This window comes from Helicoverpa zea, chromosome 21, assembly GCF_022581195.2.
Source record: "Helicoverpa zea isolate HzStark_Cry1AcR chromosome 21, ilHelZeax1.1, whole genome shotgun sequence".
Taxonomy (NCBI): Eukaryota; Metazoa; Arthropoda; class Insecta; order Lepidoptera; family Noctuidae; genus Helicoverpa; species Helicoverpa zea.
The window spans coordinates 966,405-989,493 of record NC_061472.1 but is presented as its reverse complement, the minus strand read 5'-3'; the positions used below and the strand labels follow the sequence as shown (position 1 = coordinate 989,493).

General features: G+C 36.0%; 3 protein-coding genes and 1 long non-coding RNA gene across 4 annotated transcripts; 1 reads left to right on the top strand and 3 right to left on the bottom strand.

The window, feature by feature from the left end:
• Window positions 1-57: 57 nt before the first annotated feature.
• Window positions 58-3,257, bottom strand: LOC124640904 (trypsin, alkaline C-like). Its single transcript, XM_047178865.1, has 4 exons — window positions 3,106-3,257; window positions 2,238-2,412; window positions 726-981; window positions 58-398 (listed from the first exon to the last, which is right to left on the bottom strand). The coding sequence occupies exons 1-4, from the start codon at window positions 3,140-3,142 to the stop codon at window positions 93-95; spliced, it is 774 nt and encodes a 257-aa protein (XP_047034821.1). The 5' UTR covers window positions 3,143-3,257; the 3' UTR covers window positions 58-92.
• A 4,430-nt stretch (window positions 3,258-7,687) lies between these two features.
• Window positions 7,688-9,789, bottom strand: LOC124640914 (trypsin, alkaline C-like). The gene is made up of 4 exons (XM_047178874.1): window positions 9,636-9,789; window positions 9,054-9,219; window positions 8,324-8,579; window positions 7,688-8,062 (listed from the first exon to the last, which is right to left on the bottom strand). The coding sequence occupies exons 1-4, from the start codon at window positions 9,673-9,675 to the stop codon at window positions 7,754-7,756; spliced, it is 771 nt and encodes a 256-aa protein (XP_047034830.1). The 5' UTR covers window positions 9,676-9,789; the 3' UTR covers window positions 7,688-7,753.
• A 6,634-nt stretch (window positions 9,790-16,423) lies between these two features.
• LOC124640944 lies at window positions 16,424-17,331 on the top strand. The gene is made up of 2 exons (XR_006985613.1): window positions 16,424-16,511; window positions 17,068-17,331. It is a non-coding gene; the product is annotated as an uncharacterized LOC124640944 (long non-coding RNA).
• On the bottom strand, window positions 17,186-22,627 carry LOC124640942 (trypsin CFT-1-like). Its single transcript, XM_047178911.1, has 4 exons — window positions 22,529-22,627; window positions 21,864-22,026; window positions 21,023-21,278; window positions 17,186-17,837 (listed from the first exon to the last, which is right to left on the bottom strand). The coding sequence occupies exons 1-4, from the start codon at window positions 22,563-22,565 to the stop codon at window positions 17,523-17,525; spliced, it is 771 nt and encodes a 256-aa protein (XP_047034867.1). The 5' UTR covers window positions 22,566-22,627; the 3' UTR covers window positions 17,186-17,522.
• Window positions 22,628-23,089: the final 462 nt, after the last annotated feature.

Here is a 23,089-nt window from a genome sequence, read left to right as displayed (position 1 = left end):
CCTATAGGTAACTATTATAGTAGTCTGTGCTATAGGTGCAAATAAAAACACAACAAATTAAACAATCATATTATTTTAATCTCAACAAACATTTAGACAGCATTAGACACAATCCAGTCGGTATAAGAAGACACAGCGGTGCTCACTCCCGGATAGTGCGAATCAGCGCACCCACGACCCCAAGACACCACTCCTATGAGGATGCCCTCGTAATACAAGGGGCCTCCCGAGTCTCCTTGGCACGCGTCCTTGCCTCCTACGTCGAGGATACCGGCACAGATCATGTTCTCTGTCACCCTTTGAGGGATGAAGAGGCTGGCGTAGCGAGCAGTGCAGAGGTCACGGTTGATGGTGTAGATTTGCACGTCTCGGAGGATTGAGGATGAGATACCTCCAGACTGTAAGGACAGAAAGAAATGTGTTAATAATATAGGTAGTTAAAGGTGTTTTTTTATTTGATGGAAGCGGATTTAATTTAGTAGTTGTGAATGAAGCTTATTTTAAAAAATATCAAGCGGTTAAAATGGCTATAAAAGCAAGCTGAATTTATTGCTTGTAAAATGCGTGCTTTATTTTGCAGCATTTGTATCATTGAAAATGTATTTTACAAATAAGTGGAATACATGGCAACAAAATTTATTTCTTTCTTCTTCTTTCTTAAATTACCTGCAATTTTTTTTGGGATAAAATATACTACTACAAAAATATACGATGTTGAAACTCACCGAAGTAGTACCCCACCCAGCATGGACAACTGGCAAGCCATCAGGCATCTGGAAGCCTTGCGGCAAGATCGACACCTGAGCGATGCTGTCACTCCACACGAGGGCCGAGCTCAGCTGCACCAGACTGATGTCTCCGTCATTACCGAGGCTCCCATAGCTGGGGTGGTTGATACGACGAGTGAGGGAGATCACGGTGCCTCCGGAACCGCGGTTGGAGGTGCCCGCGCGGATACGACGGTTGTTGATGCTGAAGAGTCTGAAAGGAAAAGGGTGTTTAAGAAGATAATGTAACGTGGAATGTGGAATGTATATTGGAGGGTATTTATGGAAGATTAAAGTGGTACGTTAAATAACAGCAGTGCCAACTATTAACTAGGTAATCTGTGGCAGTATTTATAACGAAGAAATGAAGCCACAAAGTTAACCCTTCTAATGAAGCTAATTAAAAGTAATATCTATAAGTTTATTTTAGAAATAAATTCATCATCTGCCTAGCCTTTTCCCAACTATATTGGGGACGGTTCCTCGTTTAATAGGGATACGACTGAAATTGATTCGATAATCTCATGAAATTATTTCACACTATCCTAGTTCATTTTAGAAATTTTCTTGGAAAATTCAAACAGTTCTTTTTCCTGTTTAATAGCAATCTAACTCAAACAAATGTTTATAAAAAAACCTACCATGCTTTAGTTGTAAAAATTATTTATTCAGTAGAACACCGACAGTCGCGTGCGAACTATCTTATCAGTTATCAATTAATCGTCTAAACATAGTCTGACTATCTGCTTACATCACTGGCATGTTTAAATCCCTTGTTTTTTGGTCATTCTTATCACGTTAATTCCTTGAATTAGGGTTAGTCGAACAATGACAACAAGTAAAGTTTTTAATGCCTAACTAAAACATTGACGTCATTAACACTTAAATCCGTTTTACTTATCATCTGCCAAGCTTTTTTCCTTACCATGTTGGAGTCGGTTTCCAGTCTAACCAGGTGCAGCTGAGTACCAGCGTTTTACATGGATTGACTGCCTATCGGAGTTACCTAACCCGGGCAACACGAAACCCCTTGGTTATCAAACTTTCTGCCATCTGATTACCCGTAACGAATGTCAGATGTGTTCAAATGACAACCAGGACCTACAAATTTAACGTGCCTTCCGAACCACGGAGAAAATAGTCATGACAAGATCGTCACCTATTTACGGGCTGACCGCGCCTTAGGGTGCGTCTTCACGGTGCAAGTAGTTTGCGCATATTGAGTCACATGCGCAGGTTATCTATCGATCTAGCGACTCCCGCATGTACCAAAGCAAGATACCCACCCGCGTGTTTTGTTGCGTGCGCGCGGGTCACTTGCGCATGTCAACTTACTCCAGATACATGCACCGTGGTGACGCACCATTACTTTTTCTTAACATTGCTTTTGGCAGACTTAATGCCACAAGGCATTCTCTACCAGTCAATGAAGTAACAATTCTTCTGATGCAGTTTAAACTAAATACTCACAATCCATCAAAGCAATGTGCAGCAGACAGCACATATCTGCTGTTGAGGATGTTGGCAGCACACGACTGGCCCCACAGGAAGCCGGTGCGGAACTCCACTTGGACTATGCTGGGGTACTCCTGGATGGTCGTAGGGTTGCCACCGACGATACGCGCGGCGTCCGTGCAGACCGCCGCTGCAAAAGTAAAGGATAATTTTAATGATTATGATAATGAAAATAAAATATTAAGGAGTATTATATCTAGCAGGTATTGGAGAGGAAGTCATATAGGCTGCATGTCTCTAGGTATATGTATAAAATACGAGTGCATCTCGATTCGCGTTGCGTTCTGTTGATTTGCCTACTAGATTATAAACTTAAGTTTGTAATTAGCCCCACACAAAGAATGTCAAATTCCTAATTTTCTTAAGCAAATAGAGAGATAGGTAATAGAAATACACCCTATATAGACAAATCTTCTTGGTTTTGAGGTTTTCACCATTATCGTTACTATTTATGGAGCTACTGCAAAAAGACCACAAGTGGTATTTCAGAATTTTGCCTGTCCTACGAACACTGTAGTTACAGAATAATCTTAATTTAGACTTTCTTTTCCGCGATTTTCTTGATAGCGAGAAGGATGTTTGTAAGGAAGAGTTGCACCTTTTAACGACAACCAAACAATAACTAGCCGTAAAATTGCCGTCCAATGGTCAAATCAGCAATTTGGCAGCTGAAAATGGTTCAGTTGTTGTTACAGTCAAATGGTGCAACCCACCCTAAGTAAATATGGCATTGGCAGTACCTAACCCACTACCGAAGTTATTTCATACAAATATACTAATTAAATTACTTGCATGTTAATTAAGAAAACAAATTACTACTAACCTGCTACCAATAACAGTACAAAAGCCAGCTTCGCCATTTTGTTAGAAAACGTAATGAACTAATTAACGCAGATTCCTTTTTATAGTACTACGATTTGTAGGGTTCCGTCGGCGGATATTAAAACTATAATGTTATCCTCCATCCTTGAAGATAAAACTACCCATTGCAGTGCATCTAGGTAGGCGTTTTGAAAGAACTTTTATAGGCTTATTTCAAATAAAAAACGTTGAGTTAGGTAGTTATGTTTATAGATTTTTTAAATTACTTTTGAGTAACAGGGAGAATAGGAGGCAAACGGTCAAAAAATAGTTCGATTTTTGTATGTGTTTAAATATTTTGTTGTTATTGATTAAATAATGTTATTTTTAGAGGCGTAGACGTATATGTAAAGATTTCGTGCGTATTGCATTTACATTCGTTATTACAAGTTATTCAGAAATTTGCAATTTTTGACAGACCAGTTTAAGAAAACGTTTAAAAAAATACTGACAGAAAAAGCCTATTACAATGTCAACGAATTTTTAACAGACAAATCGCTCTAAATGCACCTTCTGAAGCGTTTCTATTTTAAGTATTTTGAATTGCATGACATTTATACCATTTTTTTTTTTAAATTAATTCCTAATTTTTGGGTTATTTGTATTATTATTCTTTGTTTTTGTTGTTTTAATAATCTTATGGTAGTTTCAAACTAATTTGTACACCAGCTATGGTCAAACATGTTGAGCCAAAGAAGACTATGTAACACCTTTAATAAGCATCACACTATCTATGTATATTATCTACACATGTTTTTGCAAATAAATGAATTTGAATTTTGAATTTGAATTTGAATTTGAGAAAATTATCCTTCAACACTTGTTTTTTTATCGTACGGAACCTTTATTGCTTATCTCGTTACAATTGACTTTATCTTCGTATCAATATAATTTACCACCAGGATTTGCGGCTTATTATAGTTCGGCCATTCAGAGAATGCGTTCCTGACACGTCGCGATTGAACTGACGACGTAACTACATTCATTGATTATTGATATAATAATGTTGTTTTAATGCTCCTCAATTGTTAAAACGGTAAACAACCAGCAAAAATATTTTTATCGTAACTGCAACGCCATTGCAAAGTTACGTCGTCAGTTCAATCGCGACGTGTCAGGAACGCATTCTCTGAATGGCCGAACGTTAGTTTGTTAATTATTTTATTGTATTTAATTACAAGGATTATAATTAGCTACCTTACCTATACGTAGAAATTATCGTTAGTCTATTGCAGTGATTCCCAAAGTGGTCCAGGTGGACCCCCAGGGGTCCACGGGAGACTTGCTGGGGGTCTACGTAGGCGTGAACAAAAAATGGGGGTCCATAAGATGTTAATGGGGGTCCACGAAAATTTATCTGCTTTTGATAGTAAAGAGCAAAAATGTAAGCATAGTTTTTATAAGGGCCTACCTACATTGTTTTAAGTACCTATCTAAGCAGATAATATTTTAATAAGGCAAGCGACTGTTACTTGTCCAAACTTGCGTATTCGATATTACGTACAATTTTTTTATTTATTTATTTATTATACTTTTTGCACACATTTTACAAAAAAACAATGTACAAAGGCGGACTTAACGCCTTAGGCGTTCTCTACCAGTCAACCTTTAGGTGGAGGAGAAGTTTCATGGCAGGTGCACTAAATATGTATATGAGACAAATCGAAAATATATAAACGTACATAGACTTATTATACATACACATATATATATAATATTAAATAAACTTTAATACATATATAAATAACACAAAATCAAATGCACAAATACAATTTCGTGTACAGACTTGCAAAGCGCACAGTACGTGTACAGATTTAAAAGAAAACTTGATCAAATTCAAAGCAGACATTGCGTATTTGACAGATTTGTTTAAAAAATTTAATGATATTAACTTGCAGTTACAAGGGGACAGCCTGAATTTAATAAAAACAAAGGGGATAATTTCTGCTTTTCTTGGGAAATTGTATGAAGCAAAACATTAGTCGGCGCGAATTCTCTCAATTTCCAAACTTGTCGCAGGTAGAATGTATTGATGAGGATATCCATACCTACAGTCAACATCTAAGTGCCCTGCATGATGACTTCAAAACCAGGTTTGAAGATATACTGACGATGGATATACCACCATGGATCATAAATCCATTTGATGAAACGGAAGTGGCCAATGTTGTATTACAAGAGGAGCTGCTCGAGCTAAGCACTAATGAGGAGCTGAAGGTGAAATTTAGAAAAGGCTACCAACATTTTGGCTGCAAGCAGATATACCCGAAAAATATCCTGGACTGTGGGAAATCGCAAGGAAATTTTTAATAGCTTTTCCCTCGTCATACCTTGTCGAAAGGAGTTTTAGTGCCGTTACAAACCTCTTAACAAAATAAAGGAGCAAATTAAACATCACAGAGCGGGGGGATTTGCGGTTATTGCTCACAAAAATAAAGCCAAACATTGATCGTTTGCTGACACTCCATCAGATACATCCTTCCCATTAATTAAAATTATGACCTGAACCTATATTACCTTAATATTTTTTTCTTACCACCACCATTTTTCGTTTTTATTTTACATATCGGAATATAGGAACAGAACTCAGAAGTGACACAATTTTTATTTTTTGGCGACTTTAAGAATGTGGTAGAAATGTAGCAGCAGGGGGTCCACCGAAACCAGTAAAATTTTGAAAGTGGTCCACGAGAAAAATAAGTTTGGGAACTACTGGTCTATTGCAACAAAAACTTTGGAATTTGGACTAGGTAATTATTATAAAACTAGCTTTTGCCCGCGACTTCGTTCGCGTGGAGGTTTGACCAATAGATGGCGCTATATGTCCGGATTTTTTTTAACACTAAAATCCGTTTTAGTTCCGTCCGTTAAATTATTATGTAAGTAAGTAAAAATATTTGCATGCCAAGTTGGGCAGAATAAAGCTAGAACGTTTAACCTCTGTAAAAACTGTTCTACGCAAAGAAATGTTTCTTTCTTTTTTTCTTTAAAGCTGAAGAGTTCGTTTGCTTGAACATACTAATCTTAGGAACTACCGAACCAATTTGAAGAATTCTTTTAGTGCTAGATACCCAGTCTAGCTAATAGCTATCGAGAAAGGTTTCAAGCTACTTTTGTCCGGGTACGAAAAGTAGTTTCCTTACGTCTCGCGGGGGAAATTGATTGCAAAAGCTAGTGTTTTAGTAAGAATTTTATAAATTGTATTACAAATTATGCCTTATTTGCTGTTATTCTGCTTAAATCGTTCTCTGAATCAAGAGAGTCCAGCATTATTTTTCTTTTTATTTTATGTACCTTAGTAGATTCTTGGAAGGGTTTTCCGAAACTGCGTAGTTTCTAGGCCAAATCTCAGGAGAGCTTTATTTTTCGTCGGAATTGAACAGGCCGAACAAAATGGCCGATTACTTTAGCGATGCTTCAGTGAATCGGAAAACAAAAGTAAAACGATGATTGTTATTATTATTCGATTGTTTATCGATGTTGTGTGATAAGTTACTATCGATATATGAAAATAAGATAAATAAGGAAATTGAAGAAAAGTTTTGTGGACAACTACTCTCAAAAACCTTCACATAAAAATACTGATGCAAATTCTTTCTCCATTATTACAATTAATTATTTACTCGCATAAATATGTGAAATTATGTTACTTAAAAAAGTTAAGTTTAAAACGCCTAGCAAAATAAATATATCAAAGTTGCGTCGTATCATATTGCTGTTATTTTGTAGCAGGCATCAATATTTTACCTATATGTAGCTTGCCGGTTTAGTTGTATTGTTCACGACTTACATAATCCCAGAAAATGGTTGCACTAACAAAAAAGACCAAAAAGAAATTAATTTTTACTAAACGGCACGCATTGTCAGAAGGTTTTACTCTATGGAACTCCGACTGCTAGTAGCTTTGCATATTCCCAAATATTCGATATTAATATGTATTTAAAGTAATCATTATGTTTATTATGTATATTTTTTTTTTCTTCGTATTCTGAAACCTGTTTGATTGATTGCTTTTTATTATTTATTATTGTCAATTAATTGTTACTAATCAGTAGATTAATTTATAGCAGTTGCCAAGCTGCGCGTATTTTCCTATATTTTCATGAATGAAATAATATTAAGATATGTATTGATAAATCGTGCGATGTTATTATCAAGGCATTTGGTTGTTTTGCAACACAATTATCTATTCACCTGTCTATGAATGGGTTACATATTGTTTCGAGATTTTAAATTGTTTTGATCGTGAGATTGTAGATGATATATTGAAATGTCAGCATACTTCTGCCCGTATCGCAATTTCTTATTTGTAGTCATGTCTTTTTGACATCTTGTCTTTTGACATTATCCCAGAAGTTACATTCTTCCGGGCAAACGTCTTTCACACAATCATATTATTCCTCTGTAGCAATGCACTTTCAAACCAAAACCATTACAAACTGAAACAGATTATAGTGGTGAAGGGTATACCCGTGAAGGGCACTTTCACACCACTAGCGGTCAGACGTATCATTAAATGAATAGAAAAATTAAAAACCAAAAAATAGAAAACAAATAACCGAAAAATATATTAGTAAATAAAAAATGAGACAATCATTTTAACCAGGACTTTAAACAGCGTTTTCAACGATCCAGTCGGAGTAGGGAGAGACAGCGGTAGCGACCAAGGGGTACTCGGTAGCACTAAGAGGGCTGCCGAAGGAGACGAAGCCAACAAGGATTCCGTCGTAGAAGACGGGAGAACCACCATCCCTGACTCCGAAGTTAGCGCCAGTAGTGCCGAGGGTAGCAGCACAGATCATGTTCTCAGTAACGGCAATGGGAACTTTGAGGTCTCCGTACTTCTCGACGCAGAGGCTATGGTCGACGGTGTAAAGTTGAGTGCTGTGGAGGTCGCGGTCAGCCCAGAGGTCTTCTTGCTGTTGGTGGGAGTAAATTGAAAATTTTAGTGATGGGAATATAAATCAGTCGAATGATGTGATAAGAATTAAAGTAAGCAACGATATGTGGAACCAAAAATACATAATGCTGGTCAGTATCAAAAAATTTAAATCCTGAGTCAATCGTTTAAATCTTTTATCCTCAGGTAAGGACTTTTTATCCTCTATGTTGACAAAATTGGTCTTACAACTATTTTCACCAACTCATAAAACTGAAGTATTAAAGAAAATACTACTAACCGAGGTGCGGCCCCATCCAGCCAGGGTGACGGGCACGTTAGCGGGGAAAGTGACACCAGAGGCGGTGATCCTAGCCTGTTGGATGGCAGCGCCGAACCAGAGGGCGGTCTGCAGACGAACAATGCCAACGTTGCCTTCGAAAGCCTTCAAGCTGTAGTCAGGGTGTCTGATGACGCTGTTGACCTCCCAGACGTCGCCGCCACGGCCGCGCTCGCTGGTGCCGGCACGGACACGGCTAATGCGAGGGGTGAGGGCGCTGAAATGAAAAACATATGTTTGAGCTGCAGGTTACTTTAGATTAGTTACAAGGGTAAGATTGTTTTATCGATGCTACAGTACTTAAAATGATAATTGACAAGACACTGATACTTAAAAAGTTGATACAATTTAACGCCAAGTTTTGAATTATCTGTGCGAGACATGCATTATTATCTCACATTTGATCGTCATCCGAAGAAGTTCCTCTACTTTATGATAACAGTATTATTTAATTGTATTGTGAAGAACTGTTATTTAATTCGGAAAGAGTTTTTATAATTGGCATACTCTTAAATCAAAATGGATCAGGTTACATTAGAATCAATTTTCATCTCAATTGGACTCGAAAAACTCGAATTTATAATATTCAATAATATGAAAACATGCTCCGCTGACTCGAAATAAAATTGGGATAAGGGCAGGAGGCTGATGATGAATATTAAATACTATGAAAGCAATAGTAGGTACTTACGTTCCAATAAGGCAGTGAGCGGCAGTCAGAACATGGCGAGAGGTCAGAACGGAACCAACACAGGTTTGCAGCCAGACACGGCCGATTCCAGTCTCCAGTTGAACGGTGCTGGGGTAGTCCTCAATCCTGGCAGGAGAGCTGCTGGAGAAGGCGCTGGCGAGGAATCCTACATATTGCAAGACGAAATACAGAAGAATTGTATAAGTAAATCAGGAAGAATATTGGGGGATAGCTCCATTTTACACGCTTTTTATTTTGGCTTCAAAAGATTAAGATTCAAAATGAAAATACGAGATGAAGAGTTGTTGAAATGGCTGTTGTCTTTGACTTTGACTTAAGGTCGGAGACAGTAAAATTAGATTTTTCTTTAGAACAGTGAGAGAGACTTTGAATAACAATTCGGGCCAATAGACCAAGTTACAAGAGCATTCAATACCTATAAGGAGTAAATGAGAGAATGTATAATATGAATGGCCTGGAATCATGAGTAAGCACATTTCAGCCATCAGCTCATACATTTAATTCCACAAATATGAGTAAGGTAAGAACTGAAATAGGGCTTTAAGATCACTTTATATTTACCAGCGAGGACGAGGAGGGTGAAGGTAGCGTAGGAAGCCATTGTAGTTCTGCAGGTGACAACTCGATGTCTCGAACGAATGTGCCGAAGAAGTCTCAGCACGATTATTTATACCAATTTCCTTGCACCTCCTATCGCGATTATCTCAAACATCATACCCTATATTTTTATTAATTGTAATTTAAGGCTCATTGTTGGCTTTATCTATGGTATCATTGACATATTAACTTCGTGTTGCAAGTGGGGTGCATTTTATCAGATCAGAAATAGCATAATAGCTTGTATATTGACTGCTGCAAATTGAATAATTATGTGGGCCAATAAAGATATTGGAATCTTTCTGTTTGGTCGCTTCTTTGGTTAATAAACATAATTTTGTAACAATATGATTAATTTACAATATATTTAAGTACTTGTTATTGTCTTTTGCACCTCGTTGTCGTGTTGGTTTACTAACAAGCCTTGTGGGGTCGAAGATCTTTCAAATCCACCAACAACAACTCTTAAAATTAAAATTATAACAATTACTTTTATCAAGATTGTATTGGTGCTTGACATGGACCGGGTGTCATGGTAAGTTATCGCGGTCCAAACTATGACTTGAATCCGTGCATTAGTGACCATTAACCAACGATGAGTCTGTGGGGTTTCACCAGCTCTCTAAATTATCCTTTTCCCGCACCTATGTAAAAAGAAGCCTATGTGTTATCCTGCTATATAGTTATATTAATATTAAATTTCATATAAATACATTCAATACCCTAAAAGTGGCACAAACCATTCATACATACAAACTTTCACGTTTAGAATATCATCATCATCTGCGTGGCCTTTTACATTTACATTCACAGCATTAGTAGGATTTCTTTATTCGGGACCTAAACGATATTTTTTGTTGTGTTTCTTTTCTGTTCAAAGAAAACAAAGAAATATACGCTCTTTTTATTTATGACCTAATTTCCTTAGCGTTTTCCTCGGTTTTGTAACTTACAACTGAGGTTTTCTGTACGTTTTGCAAGTAAGCAGATTACTTAGTACAAGAAAAATTGTTTTAATATGCCTGGGAAAGAAAAAAAATGTATTGTGTATATACTTTGTATGTTAATTAAATAAGTTAATGTACTGTTTAATATATAGCTATAACTTTACATAAAGGAATAAATAAAATACGCATAAATAAAAAAATAAAAAATTCGAACAAAGCAAAAAGAATAAAAATGTGCGAGAATTAGAACACCATTTAAGAGTCAGTCAGTACAAACAACTGAAATTCTCCCTTGAAAACTGATAGAGTACCTTGTGCGAGTTTTGCAGGTTAACTTTCTCGATGCGTAAATTATCATACTACTTAATTACGTAGTATTCATTTTTCACATGTTTATTTCATAAAGGCTGTCATCGGCACTTGGTTGTATTATAAACGCGCTCACTTGCGAAATAGTAAACGTCATTATCTGGAAAAATGAATGAACGTGCTATATTCTAATCTGGTGATGCAGCATACGACTCTTTACTTCAGCCAAGTTATAATTACGTATCGAGCGCGTAAACTTACAAAATTCGAAATCAGCACTCAGCTGTCGACTGGTCAAAAAATTCGATACTCGTAACGTTATCTCTGCTTTACACCATGATTCCAAATAAAATGAATTGAATTGTTGTAAATTAGGAAAACGAAAAATAACTCCTGTGGCTAAACCACTGAATGGATTATGTAATTTTTTTTACAATTCGGCATAGAATATCATACCCGATACGTAAATGATGAAATTGGTTATAATAAAAATGAATGAATGATAAAGGCTAATACGCAGTTGTCTTTTTTATTGCCATATTCATCTTTTTTATAGTCATCAGTACTCTCTTTTACTGCCGAGCCTAAACCTAATCTGGCAATAACTAAAAATAATCATTCATTAATGTGTTACCTACATTTTACCTATACATAGGTAGTAGGTAGGTCCCGGCTATCAGTGAACATCTTTAGCAGTGGTACAGATGATCAGCAGCCAGCAAGTCTAACCAAGGCAAGGGTGGGTTGCCGGGTAACTGGGTTGAGGAGGTCAGATAGGCAGTCGCCTCTTGTAAAACACAGCTGTATCCGCTTAGACTGGAAGCTGATGCCAGCATAGTCGGAAAAAGGAAATGATGTCCAGTACGCCCATTGTCCTTGATATACGACCAGTCTATTACACTTTATTTTTAAATAATGTCGTGACACTTTTTCACACACAGTCGGTTGTATTACATGTTAAGTTATTAATTAACTTATGTGTTATGGGTGCTAACACAACTGATAAACTACATATAGCTACGTATATACATATTTATAAATACATACTATAACACCCAGACCACGGCCAACAAGCATGATCATCACACAAATGTTGACCGAACCGGAAATCGAACCCGGGACCGCAGGTTCGGCAGTCCAGCAGCATGGACCATTGCGCAAATGAGGTCGTCAAAATCGAGGTCTTTAAAGCTATTTTTGTGTTTGTAAAGAATTTTGCAGATTCTAGAAAATAACAAAGTTTTAATTTCAGTTACTCAGCCAGCGTAATGAAGCCTTTAATCTGCAATAAACGTCAGATAAATATTAAACTGCCTTTATTACGTTGGGGAATTAAAAGAAAAAATATTTTGTTTACTTGTTTTTCTAGCTACAAGCTAAAAGCTATTTAAAGTAGTAATTATTAATTTTACAAATGTAAAAGTGTGTAATGTGGAAACCTTTTGAAAATAGATTTTCTTTTAACTGAAGGTGTCTTTGCTTATTAACCAAAATCTTAAATGATTGAGAAAATTTATAAAGTAACTAAGAAAAATTAGTTACTTTGGAAAATTGTTTGCCTATTCATCATCATCTGCGTAGTTTTCAAAGCTATGTTGGGGTTGGCTTCCTGTCTATTTTCTCTACATTGACTAAAATATGATATTGGAAAGTAAGAACATTATTTTAAACACTTTTTATGTAGTAACTAGTAGTAGTACTTAGGTCACTTAAAATAAAATTATAAGAATTTATTTATTTATTTAAGAAGGAGTCTCATATTATTTGTTGGCTTTGACAGAATTCACCACCAAATAATGATTTACAATAATTTATTAGACTGTTTACCCCACACGCATAAGCCCTTCGATACCGCAAACAGGGATAATTTCAGAAACAAAATAAGTATTAATCAAAGAAGCACATGACTTTGACGTCATATCAATAATAACGATTGTCAATTATTCCCCTCTGAATTTAAGATAAAATATTATCATTATATCTAGTTGCAGCTGCAGACTAAATTGTCTATCTAAATACATTTATTAGACATTTCCTTCAGGTTCTAGAAGTAGGTAACTTTCCTCAACTTATGTGTAAATTATGGCTCCATATGTTATCGGTAGATAAACAGTTTATTTTTACAACTAGCGCAGTGGGGTAAGTCATCCGTTGAAAACTGCATTGACGTCGTTTTCGACTGTAAAAGAAGTTATTTAGTGATTGACATATAACATCTTTGGCAGTGGCTACGGGTAGTCAGAAGCCAGTAAGTCTGATAAGCAGTCTTACCAAGGGGTTTTGGGTTGAACGGGTAACTGGGTTGAGGAGGTCAGATAGGCAATCGCTCCTTGGTAAACACTGGTACTCAACTGCATCCGGTTAGACTGGAAGCCGACTCCAACGTATTTAGATGCTAGGAAGATGATGATAGTAGCGATAAAAGAAAATGGGTGCAAAAATTTTAAAGGAAAACTAGCTAGAATGGCCATCTAATTAATAGTGAGTAAAATGCAAATATACATTAATAGTGAATGAATAATGGATGGAAAAGGAAAGTCTTCCTTTCATTGGTCATTCCATGTGGACTGTGAAGAAGCCTGCCGGAGCCACGGGAAATTCGAAAGTGTTGCCGCGAACTTGAAGTAGAAATAAAGCTGGGTTTAATTACTAAAACTGTGACTCCTATGGGTCATCCAGATGATTTTCCATCTCAAGAAAACGAAACGGACAACAAAATGAAAAGACTGAAGAAAAACGTATGTAAGATTACATGATACACGGATGATTGAGAGAAATGATGACGAAAAATTTTGGCATACAAAGCATTCTAGGAGCAACCCTATGACCCTTTGTGTTCATTAATACGCAAGAGTATGCAAGCTTCCAAAACGGCGTGGACTTATAAGCGGACTATCGGTAATGTGTAAACGGCCTTACTGTTGCATCAAGCTTGGTGTATGCCACCTATTGTTGCTTAGCAAAAAAACGAGATATCAATTAAAAACAAACAACAATTATCTCTCAAAGAAAGGCCAGCAATGCCCAGTTCACAGGATTATTTAATTTTCTTATCATCTGTTATGAAATAGATTTAGTAAGGATAAGCAGGTGTGCGATTATTTCATTCAAAACTTCGAGAATCGATCCGATATCATTATCTTGATCCAATTAAGAATTATTTGTATTAATGTTCATCGGATGACTCGCATGGTACGAGTGTATCAACCAATTAGAATCCTTTATAGTCTCAAAATATTTTGAGCTCCTTTGTCAGATCTTAAGAAATTATCTGTATAAATATGTTAATCTTTTATAGCTCTTTGCAGCTGGGCAATCAATCTAACGATAGGCATTTATTCGTAAATAAATAACTGTGGATGTATATAAGCTTTTACTTGTCGAGTATTTAATCAGTGGTAAGTTAAATTGGTAAAGCATTCATGTCTCTGACATTAAATTAAAAAATAAATTTATAGCTCGTACCTACTTAAAAAAAATAATGTTAAAATTATGATTTTTTTTTTTTTAACTGGCTAAATTTCAATGTAAATTTAACATGCTTTAATCAATAGAACATACATTTCAGGCATTAATGAGTGTTCATAAATTCTTATTTACATAGACAATGCAAGAATAAAAAACTAAGCCAGTAAAAAGCTGAAACTAAAAAGAAAAATGCGTCCATATCGCTGTCGTCTGGGAGCGTGCCCAAAAGGCGGGAATTATCATTTAATTGCTTAATACATATGTAGATACTTATGTAAAAAGTCATATAGTTACTATTAACATAACCTGTGGTCCTATCAAGACTTTTAGGTAAGTGACTACTTTCTTTTAACGATGGCAAAAGTCATCAAATGCCTCCCGCTGTAGGTTAGCAGCGGTGAGGGAGTGTCAGACTTTAACTGACAAAATCCATCGTGTTCCTTCGTAGGTCTTTTATGTTATTTACTATAATTAAAAATCAATTTTATTGATGTAAAAAAATCGCAGTGCAATTAAAAACACCTCCGCTATCGCACGGACCAGCTGGCTGGTTTCTAAATAAATCTAAGTTCTGAAACATGATCATAACAGTGGTAGCATTAGCGTACACAATCCAAAACTTGTGCTGCCTATGAGAGCCCTTCTAGGAAATATCAACCCTATGCATCAAACTTAGAATTAGTTTTGTGCAAAAGAAACTATTATCTATGTGTTTCCTGAAAATTGCTTTCAATATTTATCTCTATCTAATTTATAAATCTATCCCTTTCATTTCATGCGTGACGTCATTGACGTGTCTTTTGTTTCATTAAACATTTGTTTACTCTTTCTCACATCAGTCCATCTCTTTCATTTCGTGCATGACGTCATTGACGTGTCTTTTGTTTCGAATTTTAAAGTCAAGGTTTGAGAACAACTAAAAACCAACGCCAAGGAAAACTTGACTCTCAAACAGACTTTAAGCCGGAGTTATAGCAAATAGAGAACCATTAACATGTTGCTAAAAGGATGACAATTGTGTCTGCAGAACTTTTAGTCGATAACCGGGTCGGGAAAACCTGTAGGTCATGGGTATCGAAAGATGTTACTTTTGAAAAAGCATGTCCCTACTGCCGCGTGTCCGTACTGTAGTTGGCGTTTTAAATCAAATGTGAAAGCTGCAATGAACAATTGTTCATAAATGTATTTTCATCATATATCATAAGTGTTTGTATAAGGTGAGTACATAAGAGAGTATATAAGGCGAGTTCATGAGAGTGTATGTGAGGGAAGTACATAGGGTGTATACAACGGGAGTTCATAAGATAAGGTATAAGGGGAGAACAAAAGAGAGTATATAAAGGAGTACATATGATTGTATATAAGGGGAGTTCATAAAAGTATGTATAAGGGAGTACATAAGAGAGTATATAAGGGGAGTAAATAAGAGTATGTATAAGGGAGTACATAAGAGAGTATATAAGGGGAGTAAATAAGAGTATGTATAAGGGAGTACATAAGAGAGTATATAAGGGGAGTAAATAAGAGTATGTATAAGGGAGTACATAAGAGAGTATATAAGGGGAGTAAATAAGAGTATGTATAAGGGAGTACGTAAGAGAGTATATAAGGGGAGTAAATAAGAGTATGTATAAGGGAGTACATAAGAGAGTATATAAGGGGAGTTCATAAGAGTATGTATAAGGGAGTACATAAGAGAGTATATAAGGGGAGTAAATAAGAGTATGTATAAGGGAGTACATAAGAGAGTATATAAGGGGAGTAAATAAGAGTATGTATAAGGGAGTACATAAGAGAGTATATAAGGGGAGTTCATAAGAGTATGTATAAGGGAGTACATAAGAGAGTATATGTATAAGGGGAGTAAATAAGAGTATGTATAAGGGAGTACATAAGAGAGTATATAAGGGGAGTAAATAAGAGTATGAATAAGGGAGTACATAAGAGAGTATATGTATAAGGGGAGTAAATAAGAGTATGAATAAGGGAGTACATAAGAGAGTATATGTATAAGGGGAGTAAATAAGAGTATGTATAAAGGAGTACATAAGAGAGTATATAAGGGGAGTAAATAAGAGTATGTATAAGGGAGTACATAAGAGAGTATATAAGGGGAGTAAATAAGAGTATGTATAAGGGAGTACGTAAGAGAGTATATAAGGGGAGTAAATAAGAGTATGTATAAGGGAGTACATAAGAGAGTATATAAGGGGAGTTCATAAGAGTATGTATAAGGGAGTACATAAGAGAGTATATAAGGGGAGTAAATAAGAGTATGTATAAGGGAGTACATAAGAGAGTATATAAGGGGAGTAAATAAGAGTATGTATAAGGGAGTACATAAGAGAGTATATAAGGGGAGTTCATAAGAGTATGTATAAGGGAGTACATAAGAGAGTATATGTATAAGGGGAGTAAATAAGAGTATGTATAAGGGAGTACATAAGAGAGTATATAAGGGGAGTAAATAAGAGTATGAATAAGGGAGTACATAAGAGAGTATATGTATAAGGGGAGTAAATAAGAGTATGAATAAGGGAGTACATAAGAGAGTATATGTATAAGGGGAGTAAATAAGAGTATGTATAAAGGAGTACATAAGAGAGTAAATGTATAAGGGGAGTAAATAAGAGTATGTATAAAGGAGTACATAAGAGAGTATATAAGGGGAGTAAATAAGAGTATGTATAAGGGAGTACATAAGAGAGTATATAAGGGGGTAAATAGGAGTATGTATAAGGGAGTACATAAGAGAGTATACATATAAGGGGAGTATGAATTAAAAACCAATGGCGATATTGATTGTAATCAGTCCATAAACAAAAAATCTGATTTGTGGTCACAACAAGTGATACCTTGGATTAACAAATAGACTACTTTTTATAAACACACCATACGGGAGAAGCCGCTGGCGGAAGGTAGTTATAAAATAAATATTTACAAAACATTGCCTACAATCGTACGTGAAAACATCTCATAGATTTATAAACAAAACAAATTCGTTTACAAAAGTTTAATATTCCAAAACTCTATAAACATAGACCTTAAAATTAATCTTAACCAATTCTTGATTCCCGTCAAATATTCAGATTAACAACTCAAAATTAGCCACCCTAAAAAAGAAGGTTTAGTATCTAGCTGCTTCTACGATCCAGTTACTATAAGTACTGATGTTTGTGCTGACGATGGGTATACTGTCATCTCCTCTTGATACTCCGAAAGAAACCACCCCTACAGTGACTCCAGAATAGAAGATAGGAGCTCCCTCATCTCTCGTGTCAAGGTCACGACCCTGGGTGTTCCGCAGACCAGCGCAGATCATGTTTTCTGTAATAGTGTTGTTCTCCAAATCTAAACCGAGGTAGGTTTCCAGGCAGTCGTCGGTATTGACTGTGTATAGGTCCAATTCGTAAAGGTTGCTGTTTCCAAGGTTGCCGCCCTCCTGTAAAACGATATGTTAACTTTAATAAAGGAAAAATTATATACTTCTTAACAAATAAGGATTTGTATAAAGCACTACTACTATTGAACTGTTCAGTCTACATTCAGTTAAACTTATGATGTCATATTTTCTATGTTTCCAATTATCTGGTCGCTTTTGTCAACTCTCTGATGTTAACCTTCTTTCATCTTTTTGTTGGCTATCCTTTTTCATCTGTATTTCTCATTCTGTGTTATCTATTCTAAAATCGTGTTCTAGTGATTAAATGTTTTTTAGGGTTCCGTACCTCGAAAGGAAAAAACGGAACCCTTATAGGATCACTTTGTTGCCCGTCTGTCTGTCTGTCTGTCTGTCTGTCAAGACCCTTTATCTTAAGAACGCGTGGACGTATCAAGCTGAAATTCACATAAAATACTCGGGTCTATTGTCCCTTTAGGCTGTGAAAATATCAAGCTTCTAAGCCAAGCCAATCAAAAGATACAACCGATTATGTCGATATTTTCAACAAATTCTCGACACTCGCAAAGGAATCAAAACCTACAGGGTACTTTCCGTAAACTCAGAATCTTGAAATTTGGCATGAAGCATTGTTATATAATGCAAATATAGGAAAAATTGCGAAAATCTCATTTTTTTTTGTTATATAATATAATAAAAATATTTTAATAAAATGAAACTTACTACCTTATTTCTCACGAACGAATAAAGGTACCAAATTGAAATTTATACCAAATACCTAGGTCTATTGTCCCTTTAAGCAATGAAAAAATCAAACTTCTAAGTTAACGCGATCAAAAGATACAGCAGTTTTACCGACACCTTAGACGAATTTCCGTCACACGCTAGGGAATCAAAACCTGCAAGGTACTTCCCGTGAACTCAGAATCTTAAAATTCGGCACGAAGCAACGTTATATAGTACAGATAAAGGAAAAATTGCGAAAATAATAAATTTGAAGTTACATAAAATATTAAAATATTATTTTTGCTTACATGACATAAAATATTTTTTTAATAATTATAAACTTACTACCTACCCTTTTTCACATGAACGCGTAGAGATATTAAAGTTTTGAATAAAAAGTGAAATTCATATCAAACACTTCTTAAATATAATGGCCTCTAAACTGTGAAAAATTTTAAATCATTCAAAGGTCATTGGGCACCTTAGTATAAAAACCATACCCACGGCGGATACGAACGAAATATAGCACAGTATAATGATAAAGGCTCTGATTTACTATGGCATTAGTCGCATCAATGTGAACCATGGGAATCTAGAGAAAATCAGGTGTAAACATCAAATATTTTCCTCATTTCAATGGGGAATTTAAACGACCAAGTTTGACGGATTTGAGAAATCATTTCTTTGTAGTGAAAGAGTATACTCGCCGTTTATTTCCATTGTCATCAGGTCTGGATCTGATGATGGAAATCCTGAGAAATCGAGGGCAACTATCAGAAATTGTAGGCATGCATAGGATTAAAACTTGATTCTCAGATGTATGTCTGGTGATACTATCAAACAGTGAAGGTTTAGAGCTTATCTGATGATGGCGACGCGACGTGAGAAAGTCGAGTGAACTCGGTATGTTTTAGTTACGTCGTGTTTGGACTTATATTATTCGTATTGACGAGAACTTTTCACAAAAGTTAAAAATAAAAACTTAAAAAAAAAAAAACAACTTCTAAAACAACAAGAAAACTGTTTATATGCATCGGTCTAGATCTCGGTGGTTAAATAAATATAGATGCATCCTCTAGACACCGACTTCTAGACCGATGCACCTAACATCTTTTTAATTTCTTTCTTGCTTTTGTTTTCTTGTTGCTTTTTTATATGTTTGAAGTTGGATTTGTTTGTAAAATGCTACAAAATAAAATAATGCCGACTTTATAAAACAAAGAAAGGGACAGAATTACACTTTTGTCAAGGCTCTAGAAACGTAAAGCCAGCAGCCCCGAATCCTACTCTCTAGAAGTCGTTGTTACAATTCGACAGCTACAAGTCGTCAGGCGGTTTCGAAAAAAACCTGAAACTGGGGCTCTTTAGGTGATTAATCCCTCAAAAATAAAAGATCCCATTCCTGCAATGGCTGCTTTAACCCAAGTTAGTAGTGAATTCTCATCACCTAAAATAAAATAAGCTCCAACACAAGGTTACGTTATAAATTGTAAAGGAGTTCCCATAACTATATCTGATCTTAGCTGTCGAACCCACAATGGCAGTCAAACCTATCTTTGTGGAAAGTCTTCGCCAATACGAATAAAATAAGCCCAAACACGTGGTAGTTGCAACATACCGTTCGGGAGTTCCCTTGACTCTCTGTAATCTCCATAATCAAATCAGCTCCAAACCTTCACTGTCTATCAGTACCCTCAAAAATACACACACATGTCTGGTTATGACTCGATGCGTGCCTACAATATTCAAGAGTTGCCCTCGATTTCTCAGGGTTTCCAGATCCTCATCAGATCCTGGACATCCGGATTGGCACCTTCCTTCTTTATGAAATGTCTTTAACAATAAAAACTAGCATTGCAACCTGTACAATCCTCTGAAACTGCTTGTCTTTTATATTTTTCAAACGATCCTGGACATTCGTCTCCATGGAATTTTAATAAAATATTTATATTCAAAGAAACGTCATACCATTCTCCACGATTTAAAACTACTTTGATTCATGTCCGACACTTTTTACAAAGCGGGTCAGATATGCCCCATGACCTTTAAGACATAATTAGTTATTTTCAATCAGATTTCTGAATGATGATTATAAAATGTTGTATATAAATAACTTCAATAAAATAACTGTTACAAGGTACTGGCCTACTATTTTAGTTATATTATAAAATAAAAAATATTAACTATTTTGACTCTCACGAAATTACCATAACTATGATTGTTCTAAACTGAACGGTTGGCGCGAAACTCACTTTTTATCTATACAGCATTTGTACGGAACCCTCGGTGCGCGAGTCCGACTCGCACTTGGCCGGTTTATTCATTCTTTCGATATATGCTGGCCATCTTATATAACGTCCATATATAACGTCTTATGATGTAGTTGTAAATATATGTTGTGTATGTTTTTTGATTTTTTAATAAAACGACAGTAAAACTTCTAAGCCCATGAATGGTACTCTCAAAAACTATCCTTTGAATATAAATCTAAAGGTACTTACAGCTGTAGTTCCCCATCCAACGAGCTGAATATTCAGTCCATAAGGCAGGTAAATGCCTTCTCCAAGAATGGCAGCCTGCTGGATATTAGCGCCCAGGGTCAGGGCTGTCTCCAATCGAACCACGGCGATGTCTCCATCATTGTCCAGGAGACCCCAGGAGGGGTTGTAGTAAACCCTTTGGACTTCGCGCACGAGGCCGTCGGTGCCTCGGTAGGAGGTACCAGCCCTGATGCGGCGGTTGCTGTCTGAGTAGTTGCTGGAATGAGATTGGAATTCAATTAGTTTTATCTACTTTCCAGATTTTTGTTGTTCAGTCTCGAACAGAGATAAACTAAAGGCAACTTGAGCCTAGGGAGACTAGGACTCCTTTTAATTAAGGACATAGCATTTCTTCAGGTTTTCGTCACCACAAAAGCAAATGCTATCGTAATGTTGAACTATCCAGTTGGCTGAGCTTCAGATAGTTGTTATGTACAATGTTTAGTCAACAGGTAGGCTAAACCGCGCATAGTTGTGGGATCGAATTCGCTTGAATTCGCGAGTCAAAAGGCTTAATTGAATGGCTATATTGACTAATTATCTGCGTCATATATGACGTACGCAAAGAGATTATTTCATCAATGTGGATTAATAGACTCATACCTAATTATAGGCTATATTTTGGTCCAGTTCAAAGCTCGTTTGTATGTTACCATGCACAAAATATTGCAGTAGTGTGGACGACCAAGTCCATCATTACACTATTGACTGCAAACTACGCATGCCATCAGCATGACGACTAAGTTTTCTCTGTCTTTGCAACCGCATGTAAGAGCTACATGATCATAAGTGAAATACTTACACTCCAGAAAAGCACCTAGCGGTGGACAGTACGTGGTAGGAGGTGAGGACGCTGGAGACGCACTGCTGCAGCCACAGCAGACCAGCTCGGCTCTCCACCTGCGCCAGGCTCGGGTACTTCTCTATTGAGGTCTGGGTACCCAGTTCTGAGGAGTACGCTACTCCTGGAATTTAGACAATTTTAGTTTGAGAATTTTGGTCATATGTTTTTTTTAAGCTCAGTATAGATAGTAGAAGATAGTCACTACACGGAATAGTAACAACTAGAGCTTTTTTTTAGTGAATGTTGAGGGCTAGCAGTTGGCCATTATAGAAGGTAAAGAGTCACTTACCATAGGCACATTAGTAGATCTATTCATGTGTAAGGTCAGGCTCTTGGATAACTGTAGAACGTAAATAACTTTTACCTTACCGTTTCGACTGCAGCTTGACCTAAGTTACTACTTCTTGACCTCTTTTAAATGGAGTACACCCAGCTATAAATTGTCGTTAGACCCTAGTTACTACATTTGACTCCAGTTTTATCTTCAATTCAAGGAATAGTTTAAAGTGTTCTCCAAGGACGAATTCTGGGTACACCTATCTTTGGAAGTAAAGCAATCAGATTTCTTCTGATCCACGAGCTTTCTTTAACCTCAATGTTTGTATATTATTTCTAATTATTACCTGCTAATAGAAGAACAGCCCAGCACAGAGTCGCCATCTTTGTTCCACCACGAATGTAACTTTAATCTTTTGCTTGCTCACTTTATATAAGGAATTAACTTGGAACATAAATAACAATTATCGCTATTGTACTTAGTTTTTGATAAAAAAATAAATATCGATAGTAATTTTTGGTTTTGGGGCCCGTACCTCCATGCCTAAGAAAAACAGTTAAAACAAGTAGAATAATACTTAATTTTTGAAGCAGTCTATTTATTATATAAGTGATCGAAAGTTACAGTACAAAAGGAAAAACAAGTCAAAAACAAATAAAAAGTCAATAAGTACTTGTAAAATACAGGTTCAAATCTGTGTATCAGATTGTCTGCAAAACTTCATTCGGCATTTGACATATCTATATGTTTATTAAATATTATATACGTATCGTAGAGATAGGTACTATAACTATAACATAATTATCTAACTAGATTACTGAATCATAGATAATCATTAAAAAGACTCATCGGTAATAGATAAGTACACTGCCTAGAAGCGAATTTAGTTCTAGCCACAGCTAGAATT

What these genes read in the sequence shown, in the direction of transcription:
- LOC124640942 (XM_047178911.1), bottom strand. Translation starts at nt 22,565, where the DNA reads ATGGCGACTCTGTGCTGGGCTGTTCTTCTATTAGCAG. An exon ending in GGCTGTTCTTCTATTAGCAG is followed by an intron (nt 22,027 to 22,528) that starts GTAATAATTAGA and finishes TCTAAATTCCAG; the next exon opens with GAGTAGCGTACTCCTCAGAA. An exon ending in GCTAGGTGCTTTTCTGGAGT is followed by an intron (nt 21,279 to 21,863) that starts GTAAGTATTTCA and finishes ATCTCATTCCAG; the next exon opens with CAACTACTCAGACAGCAACC.
- LOC124640914 (XM_047178874.1), bottom strand. Translation starts at nt 9,675, where the DNA reads ATGGCTTCCTACGCTACCTTCACCCTCCTCGTCCTCGCTG. An exon ending in CACCCTCCTCGTCCTCGCTG is followed by an intron (nt 9,220 to 9,635) that starts GTAAATATAAAG and finishes TGCAATATGTAG; the next exon opens with GATTCCTCGCCAGCGCCTTC. An exon ending in GCTCACTGCCTTATTGGAAC is followed by an intron (nt 8,580 to 9,053) that starts GTAAGTACCTAC and finishes TTTTCATTTCAG; the next exon opens with CGCCCTCACCCCTCGCATTA.
- LOC124640904 (XM_047178865.1), bottom strand. Translation starts at nt 3,142, where the DNA reads ATGGCGAAGCTGGCTTTTGTACTGTTATTGGTAGCAG. An exon ending in GCACATTGCTTTGATGGATT is followed by an intron (nt 982 to 2,237) that starts GTGAGTATTTAG and finishes TTTTCCTTTCAG; the next exon opens with ACTCTTCAGCATCAACAACC. An exon ending in CTGGGTGGGGTACTACTTCG is followed by an intron (nt 399 to 725) that starts GTGAGTTTCAAC and finishes CTGTCCTTACAG; the next exon opens with TCTGGAGGTATCTCATCCTC.